The following is a 9707-nucleotide window of genomic DNA, read 5'->3' on the forward strand; positions in this document are numbered from 1 at the left end:
GCCCGTGTGTCTCCAGCAGCCGTCTCTCGGGTGGAGTGCTGAATATTTCCGGGCGATGCACACAGCTGTGTATAGCAGCCGTGGAGCCAACTTTCCCCCGCCCAGCTCTGACGTAGCAGAGGATACAGCCGGTTGGGTTTGCCAAGAAGTGGGATGGCTGTTTTGAGCGCAAGGCACATTAATGGTCCCTTCTCTCCACCGCCCTAACATGACAAATTTGACGCGCAATCAATTGACCTAAAAAGTAAATTATTTGTTGAATTGCAATAATGTGCTGGAGAAGAGTTAATGCTGCAATATGTAACTTTTTGGGCGACCCAACCAAAATCAATTATAGATCTCACTCATTGAATGCAAGTCTAAGCAGTAGAAGCATTTTATGTCTATGCTATTAGTTCTGTCTTACTTTTGTACACCAGCGACAAACAGCCGATATATATTTTCTAGAACCAAAAATATTGATTTCACACTGGTTTAGATGGTACAATGATTATCTGCACTATACTTGCTTGTTTTGTCAAACTGAAATCAAGCGAACTATTAGATTTTTAGCAACCAGGAAATTGCAATTCCTGAATATTTAAATGATAATTTGAGGTATAAGGCCTAGCATAAACCCATTTAAAATAAAATAATCAGTTCTTATACCAAAACTCCAGTAACATGATCACATCCACTACTAAGACATTGATTTCATCCCTTTTCTTTAATCAATACCAGAAGTGGGAATAATCAGAATGAGAAAGTATGACAAAGCACAAATAGTGTAAGACAGTGCACAACCAAGTGTAAAAAAAAAAAAAAAGTGTTCATCCACACAGTAGTATGGGACAGGTCCATGGTCTCTCCTAAATCAGGGGGCATACACTTGGGAGGGACTGAGAAGTCAGGTGTCTAGGCATAGGGGCTGGGGTTGATTTTGGTCTGGGAACTGTGCCAATGGATTTGCTATATGTGACCCGCTGGTTGGGTTGTATTGTTCAGGGCAGAAAAGTGAGAGATGGGTTGGGGCAGGCTGGGCATCAAAGTTGGTTTAGGAAGGAACTGTATGAGAGTGGGTGGCACAAGTACTAGATCTTTGCCCTGCCATTTGGGTGTTGGAGTTTCCCCTCCACTTCATTCAGGGGGTGCTGATGCACCTCCCTCCAGCAGGGGCGCCACACTGCATTCTCTCACTATGGCTGGTCAAAGTACATTGTTGCTGCTATGGGGACCGTCGCTCTGTATGTTGTTACTATTAGTGCTGTCACTTTGGGTATTGTTGCCATGGGGATCATCACCGAGAAGACCGTCAATGTGCATTGGGCTGGTGTCAGGGGCAGGGTTAGTGACAGTGCCCAGGAAGAGGGGAGCAAGGGAGGCGTGGTCTACCAGGGCGAACAGAAAGGGGGAGTTTACGAAGAAGATGGGAACGGAGCGCATTATGGTAACAGAGGTGGCTGCAGATGCGTCGGCCCCTTCCTCACTGAGCTCCACCCCGCAAGCGTGACGCACACTGGACACCTGCAGAGGAACCGCCGAGATACCGGACAGATCAGGACCAGAGAACAGAGATCCCAAACCTGAGAGAGAAGAGAGTTTGATTGAGCATTCTTCCATCCTATACTGTTATTGACTGCTGTAAAACACCTGTCTGTTTCTAGCTCACTTAACTCATGGAATAGTTTCAGACCTGAGAAGAAACTCCTGGCCAAAACTATTACCTTTCTCTGCTAGTCTCTAGAGACTGGATGCCTCCCACAAATTACCAATGTTCCAGATTGCACGTCTGTACTAAGACCAATGTCAGTTTGGCAGAGAGGAAAGAGCAGAGTAGGGCACCGGATAATCCATCAAGAGCCCCACCGCAAACATTTTGGCAGTTAGCTAGGAACTTGCAGAGAATCAACTGAGTAGTTTGCATGCGCCATGACATTAGCGTTACAAGCTTACAACCACTGACCGGCTGTGGCAAAAATGACCGCATTGTGTGTACACCTCATGTTTGAGGGGATTATTCATTTATTTTTTGCCCCACCTACCCAAACTTGTGATTTGTTGGGAGTGTCATCTGTCTGAATAGCACCCGAATTGGCGAAGAAAATCCAACATGACTCCCAGACCTAGTGCGATGGTCCTAGGTCTGGAATTTCCTAGATCACTTCTGTGCTCACCCATGCTGGACAGCGCCTCCTGTAGCTCTTGACGGTACTGCAGGGTGAACTTTGGCAGTTGGACCTGCATGGTGCTCTCCTGAGGTAGACGCCTGTACAGGTCCGAGATGTTCAGCTTTGCCACCAGCGATGACACATTTCCTCTTCCTGGCAACGGCATCACTACTAGGAAGCTGGTGTTTCCCTTAAACAGAAAACGTGCAACCTGCAAACACAGGAGAAAGGGGGGTCGGAGATAGATTTTAGAATGGGAGAATGCACAAACCGCACTGTAGATATTAAGAGAAAGGTGGACAAGGACGTTATTTATTATCAATGTTTCAGGAGCAAAACTCCAGTAGGATGTCAAAATATAGAGATGATTAAGACAGCAACAGTGCAGAACAGCCAGCCCAGCTTACCTGAGCTCCAAGCTCCCCATCTTCTAACAGGCTCAGTGGGTACTTGGCTGAGCGCATCATGTCCACATGGACAAAGTTCTTGTTGTCCAGGTAGAATTCCCCCTTCTGTGTGAGCTGAGGGTCGAAGCGAGCCTCCCACTCACCTACCAGAGACAACAAGCCACAGTTGTAATGGGTAGACACTTTTGTATGGTATACAGTTTCCAAACCTTTATTTTAAGACAGGGAGTGAAAGGGTGTACCTTTGAAATGCACAGCATTGATAAGCATTAGCACCATGTCGTGCGGCATACTGGGCAGGAAATTGGTCATGTGACCTTTGGTGGCCTCCTCCACCCATTGGTTGACCTCCTCCACTGAGATCAGGGGGGCAGGCTCTGATCTGTACCTACGCAGGGATTCTGCAATAAAGGACTGGTACACCTCAAACTCTGAGAGAGAGGTGAACACAACATATACCAAGTGTCAAAAAAATGGTAAGACCTTAACAGCAGTTACAATGGATGTGCTTTATATTTATGTTAGTAGATTGCCATTTTCTGGCACAGAGCTGCAGCGCTGACATCTACTCATCCTGGAAGCACACACACCTGGGCGCAGGTACATGCGTGTGGCCACCTGTAGGGAAGTGTTGGTGAGGTGTTGGAGCAGGCTGCCCAAGGTGTGATGGTAGCAGGGTACGGTGTGGGCATGTAGAGAACTGAGCAGCAACTTCTGGGTCTCGTTGTGAGCTCCTGATAGGGGCAACAACCATGTTGAGCACATTAAGTCTTGGAGATAAAAGCTAACAAACACACACATACAATCTCAAGTACTCTTAACATTATACATGAACTCTCACATGCCTCACCCAATGAGAGCTGTGCCAGTGCGAGGGCCACACTTAAGGGTGATATGATGACGTTGGGCTGCTCCGGCCCTGCCTGCAGGCTGTCCAGTAGCTTCCGGCCCAGTCTCTCAATAGTACCTCCTACAGACCGCCAGGCCTCCTGGCTGAACACCTGCTCTCCACAGGAGTGGTCCTTGGGAGCTACCATACCAGTTTCATCCTGAGAGAGCAAGAGAGAGGGTCTAGAGGTTAGACTATAAAGACCAGGGTAGGGTTAGGGTGCTAAAAGGTTAGATATTTAAGAAAGGTTGATGTGTTTCAGGGTAGGGTTATGGTTTGCCCTCTTACAGTTAGTCCCTGCCGACAGAGGCAGAGCAGCAAGAACACAGCCAGATACAGCACCATATCCCAACAGATAGCCTGCAAAACAGAACAAACCTGTACAATAATGTAAGGTTACAGGTTCAAGGCCCATTTAGGGGAAAGTCTGAGGCAGATATAAAAAAAACATTTTTTTTAAAGTTTAGGTTTGCTTGTATAGAAATAGATAAGTACGCATACTAAACAGCATGGATACCCAAAGGTTTTCTTGGGCCTTAGTTCCTTTCTAAAGTGCAACAGTGCTTTCACATGACTAGATTGACCAAGTTAAGATACAGTGACCAAAAACAGTGACAACCAATACTTCCCTTAAGGGAGGACACGATCAACACTGCTTGGACCCAAAACCAACAAAGCCTCTCCCAACACAAATCAACTGGAAACAACTTTTCAGAACAATGGCCACACCCCAAACATTTCTTCCCAGACAGCATGAGCATGTTCACAAAAATGGTTGCTCACAGAATTCACACTTGGTTGCTCACAGAATTCACACTTGACGTCACACCGCCTTCACAAACAATGGCTGTTCCCGTACCAAGCTCTAACATGAAATTGACTCTACGGTGCTTTTATACATTTACATGTTCAACACCAATTATAGTCCCCTGAGAAACATGGACCGAAACGATGGTTCCTACCCTGTCACAGTAACTTTGATATTTAAGATTCAATAACAGTGATTATCAATGCATAGCAATTATTGAACCACTCACTTTTACAGAACAATAACAAAGTACCTATTGCTGCTGGACATGGGACCACTGATTGGCTGAGAGGAAAAGAGAGACAATCAAAATCAGGACTGCTTGGCTAGTGGTCAGTGTGGCGCAGCATAAGCCTGGTTCTACAGTGCAGAGATGGGTGGTGTTTTGCTCTGGGACCGCAAGTGTTTGTCAGAGGGCCAAAGGTTTCTGTTTTACTTCTGAAGTCCACAAACACCAAACAGTGGTCTCACTACTGCAACGGTATCTCTACGGATGCATGGTAGTACTAGTGTTTATATATATATATATATGACTCTGCATAGAATCATTAGCATTCATAGACGTAGTAGAAATAGTGGTAGTGGGGATATTTATTGATTGGTGATTTTAGTGTACATTTACATTTACAACGGGCTCTGTAGTCTTATTTACAAAAAAACTGTTTGTGCTATTATTATATCACTAGTAAACTAATAGCTACAGCCGTACATCTAAATCATGGTCCAAATAGCTTTAAATAAAAAGCACTTACTATAGTAGAATTATATGGTTTCATGCACTGTGCCAAAAAACCTACCAACTACCCAACACCACAATCCCTTCCAAGCCTCTATCAAAGTGAATCGATATGGTAAAAACTTACCCAGCCGATGTTTGGTCAGGGGATAGGTAATATAGGCAAATAGGATTAGGATATAGACAGACAGACAGACAGGCACGGTGAGTGTTCCCTTAGCTGGATCCTGTAGTGCACAGTACTCTACATTGTCAGCCATCCCATTGGCCAGTTAATGTTCAACCCTGCATTGATTCAGCAGAGCGACTACTCTACCAGAAAATGTAAATAGTAACATTTGTGACCCACAGGTCAAACCTACCTTTATAAGAGCTTTGGCTCCACAACCCAGACAGAGAGCACTGAGCAGCATCATTCCTTCCCTCTCTCATTCCTTCTCTCTTTCCTTCCTTCCCTCATTTCACAGACATATCACTGATCTGAAACATTTAGCAGGTGTAATTCATGTAAAAGTTCCCAGTAGCACAATATTTTTCACCTTTCTGCTCTCATCAGATCAGTGGTATCCCTGAGGGAGGAGGACAGATGCATTTTGAAATGTCCAAATAAGAGGGACCCTTACAATGAGAATCTTAATATCTACCAGTCTAGTAAGGACGTCTGTGGCAGCATTTACACAGGCAGCACAATGCTGATCTTATTGTCAGTAGTAGTTTTTTTGACCAATCAGATCAGCTCCAAATAAGATCAAATGTGAAAAGATCTGATGTCAAAAGACCAATTAGTGGGGGAAATATCAGAATTGGGCTGCCTGTGTAAACACAGCCTCAGTTTCTCTATTTATCTCAGCGAAAGATGCGGGGTGTGGTTAGAATTGTGATATTAATCTCTCTGACCTACAAACACATTTTCCTAGAAAGAGTTTGCAAACCCTCACAGATAGCTCTACAATAGTGGCACATGTCAAATGTCCGCCTACTGAAGTGTCTGTGACCATGAGAGTTGATATGTTCCAATATTATTAACACATGCATGTACTTTATTTACAGCACTGTGTCTCCCTCTATCAGCCCTAATGGAGGAAACCCAACATAAGCACTGTAGAATGTTTCTATATGAATCAGAGTTGCTATTATATCATTTTGGGTCTAATCCTAATCCTCTGTCTCTAGCGAGCCCTTCAGGTAAAATAGAGTAAACACAGAGGGTGTAGTTTGGGGAGGGGGTGGGGGATATTGTTTTTCTTGCACAGACCGCCCCATTCCAGCCCTATGCCCACACAAGACCTTGGCACAACCGTTGCCACCCCACAATGCACCTGTGAATCAGGCCATCACCTGCTCAGCCCCCTTGGGGTGGTTTGGGGTGACTGTCTGTTTACTGCCTTCCATTAGGGTAGCATAAAGGACACCAACTCACAGCCTCCACATGTTAACTCACAAGCCAATTGATTGTGTTATGTATACAGGCAGGACTCTGTCAGCAAAACTGATTTAGACCTTTACCTGCTACAAATAGCTGACTGCAGAGAACAAGTAGCCTTCTGCACATGGAAATCCTGGCCCTGAAATGCGGGAAAGGAGGTTTTCACTGATTGGATTACACTGACAATGAAGTAGATGATTGGCCATATTGTATGAAGGATGACCTGCAAGGGGTTCTCCATGTTCAAATAAAATTGAAGAAAATGATCTCTGTTTCAACTCTAATTTCTCAGACCATCTTGGCTATTTCAAGTGACATATCGTGATAAGGACTGAGTGTATGTACAAAAATGGCCATAGGGTGGCAGTGTAGGATCTGAAGTCATGTGTGTGTGTGTGTGTGTGTGTGTGTGTGTGTGTGTGTGTGTGTGTGTGTGTGTGTGTGTGTGTGTGTGTGTGTGTGTGTGTGTGTGTGTGTGTGTGTGTGTGTGTGTGTGTGTGTGTGTGTGTGTGTGTGTGTGTGTGTGTGTGTGTGTGTGTGTGTGTTTGTGTTTTTGTTTAACTATCCTTGTGGGGACAAGAAGTCCTCACAAGGATAGTAAAACAAGAAAAGTTGTGCTGGTCCCCACGAGGAAAAATTATATTTTAGGCTTAGGTTTACATTTAGGGTTACAGTTAGGGTTAGGGTTAGAATTAAGGTTATGGTTACGGTTTACAGTTATGAGTTAGGGTTAGGTATTATTTTTGCAGTTAGGGTAAGGTGTTTGGAGTTAAGGTTAGACTTAGGGTTAAGTTCTGGTTATGGTTATGGTTGGGTGCCCATTTCAAACGGCCTCGTACTCAATTCTTGCTCGTACAATATGCATATTATTATTACTATTGTATAGAAAACACTCTCTAGTTTCTAAAACCGTTTGAATTATATCTGTGAGTAAAACAGAACTCATTTGGCAGCAGACTTCCTGACCAGGAAGTGGAAAGTCTGAAAACGATGCTCTGTTCTAGGGCCTGCCTATAAATGGGCATGACACGTATTAGTATACATGCACGTCATACACCTTCCACTAGATGTCAAGAGGCAGTGAGAGAAGAAATGGGGTGATTATCTTGGTCTGAGGTGGAACAAATCCTCTTGGAATGACGTGTCACCCATTTCCTGTTTTCTGGAAAGCGCGAGGATGGACCTGGAATTGCCTTCTGGAAAGCTGTCGTTATAGGCGACTACTATCTCCGGCTTTGATTTTATTTGATACATGTCACAATATCATCGTAAAGTATGTTTTTTCAATATAGTTTTATTAGATTATTGAAATTTATTCAGGACGTTAGGCGTGTTGCTTTGTCTGCTATGTTCAGGAAGGAGAGCTTCGCGCCACTTTGCTAGCTTTCTGTGCTAATTGACTGGAGAAGAGGACGTTCTAAATCCAAACAACGATTGTTCTGGACAAAGGACCCCTTGTACAACATTCTGATGGAAGCTCATCAAAAGTAGGACCCATTTTATGATGCTATTTCATATATCTGTCGAACTGTGTACTATTAGTTTTGCGCCCAGGTTTTGGGCACTATCTCGCCATAACGTAAGCCTTATGTCTATATGAAGTTATTTTTAGAATTCTAACACTGCGATTGCATTAAGAACTAGTGTATCTATCATTTCCTATACAACATGTATTTTTTAGTCATGTTTATAAATAGTTATTTGGTCAGAATATGTGAGTGTCAGATAAATATCCGGACGTTGTGGGAAAAAGCTGCTACGTTAGCACAATGTATAACCACTGATTTCAGCTCTAAATATGCACATTTTCGAACAAAACATAAGTGTATGTAAAACCTGATGTTATAGGACTGTCATCTGATGAAGCTTATCAGGGTTAGTCAAAAATTATATATCTTTTGCTGGTTTGTTACGATCGCTAACTTTTGCTGCTGGGAAATGGCTTGTGTTTCTGGCTATTGTGGTAAGCTAATATAATGCTATATTGTGTTTTCGCTGTAAAACACTTAATAAATCGAAAATATTGGCTGGAATCACAAGATGCCTGTCTTTCATTTGCTGTACACCATGTATTTTTCAGAAATGTTTTATGATGAGTATTTAGGTATTTGACGTTGGTGTCTGTAATTACTCTGGCTGCTTCGGTGCTATTTCTGACGGTAGCTGTGATGGTAGCAGCAATGTAAAACTGATTTATACCTCAAATATGCACATTTTTCGAACAAAACATAGATTTATTGTGTAACATGTTATAGGACTGTCATCTGATGAAGTTGTTTCTTGGTTAGTTTGGTTGGATCTTGGTTAGTTATGTTGGCTTTGTGCATGCTACCTGTGCTGTGAAAAATGTCTGTCCTTTTTTGTATTTGGTGGTGAGCTAACGTAAATATACGTGGTGTTTTCGCTGTAAAACATTTTAAAAATCGGACATGTTGGCTGATACAAGATGTTTATCTTTCAAATGCTGTATTGGACTTGTTAATGTGTGAAAGTTAAATATTTCTAAAAAATATATTTTGAATTTCGCGCCCTGCACTTGAAGTGGCTGTTGTCATATTGTGCCCGGCGTCGGGCTTGCAGCCTGAAGAAGTTTTAAGGTTAGGGTTATTTTTATTTGGTCCCCACAAGGATAGCAATACTAAACTGTGTGTGTGTGTGTGTGCGTGTGTCAATTACTTTCACATATAGTACCAGTCAAAAGTTTGGACAAACCTACTCATTCAAGGGTTTTTCTTTATTTTGACTATTTTCTACATTGTAAAATAATAGTGAAGGCTTCATTCCTCATGAAGCCGGTTGAGAGAATGCCAAGAGTGTGCAAAGCTGTCATCAAGGCAAAGAGTGGCTATTTGAAGAATCTCAAATATAAAATATAATTTGATTTGTTTAACACTTTTTTGATTACTACATGATTCCATATGTGTTATTTCATAGATTTGATGTCTTCACTATTATTCTACAATGTAGAAAATAGTAAAACATTTATGAGTAGTTGTGTCCAAACTTTTTGACTGGTTCTGTACATTTCGAAGTAAGTATTCAAATATGTTTTATTTGGAAAGACAAGTAGTTGAATATTGGAATGTATTTGGAAATACACTTGGAAAGTATTGGCATATATTTGAAAATACACAAATGCATTGACTCAAATACACTCCCATGCATTAAATCTAGGTATTTGAAAATATTATTTGAAATAAGTAATTTTTATAGGAAATTATTTTAAAATACTTTAAAATACTTCCAATAGGTAGTTTATTCGGGCCACATTATTTGAAAATACTCAAATATACA

The 9707-nt window shown here is 42.3% G+C and overlaps 1 protein-coding gene across 7 annotated transcripts; it reads right to left on the reverse strand.

The window, feature by feature from the left end:
• Positions 1-687: 687 nt before the first annotated feature.
• Positions 688-5256, reverse strand: LOC139533258 (alpha-2-antiplasmin-like). 7 transcript variants are annotated; one of them, XM_071331366.1, is made up of 8 exons: positions 5115-5256; positions 3732-3821; positions 3405-3603; positions 3145-3288; positions 2797-2985; positions 2555-2697; positions 2154-2358; positions 688-1562 (listed from the first exon to the last, which is right to left on the reverse strand). In XM_071331366.1, exons 2-8 carry the CDS (start codon positions 3786-3788, stop codon positions 1186-1188), a joined length of 1314 nt encoding a protein of 437 aa, XP_071187467.1. In that variant the 5' UTR covers positions 3789-3821; positions 5115-5256; the 3' UTR covers positions 688-1185. The 7 variants fall into 7 exon arrangements, with proteins under 7 accessions (XP_071187467.1, XP_071187449.1, XP_071187471.1 ...); XM_071331348.1 differs by having other exon boundaries at positions 3732-3803; positions 5115-5242; XM_071331370.1 differs by lacking the exon at positions 5115-5256 and adding an exon at positions 4481-4524 and having other exon boundaries at positions 3732-3803.
• Between the last annotated feature and the right edge of the window lie 4451 nt (positions 5257-9707).

The sequence above is a fragment of the Salvelinus alpinus genome, chromosome 1 (assembly GCF_045679555.1).
Source record: "Salvelinus alpinus chromosome 1, SLU_Salpinus.1, whole genome shotgun sequence".
In the NCBI taxonomy this organism is placed as follows: Eukaryota; Metazoa; Chordata; class Actinopteri; order Salmoniformes; family Salmonidae; genus Salvelinus; species Salvelinus alpinus.

What these genes read in the sequence shown, in the direction of transcription:
- LOC139533258 (XM_071331336.1), bottom strand. Translation starts at nt 4,315, where the DNA reads ATGTTAGAGCTTGGTACGGGAACAGCCATTGTTTGTGAAGGCGGTGTG. An exon ending in TCTGTCGGCAGGGACTAACT is followed by an intron (nt 3,604 to 3,731) that starts GTAAGAGGGCAA and finishes TTGCTCTCTCAG; the next exon opens with GATGAAACTGGTATGGTAGC. An exon ending in ACTGGCACAGCTCTCATTGG is followed by an intron (nt 3,289 to 3,404) that starts GTGAGGCATGTG and finishes TGCCCCTATCAG; the next exon opens with GAGCTCACAACGAGACCCAG.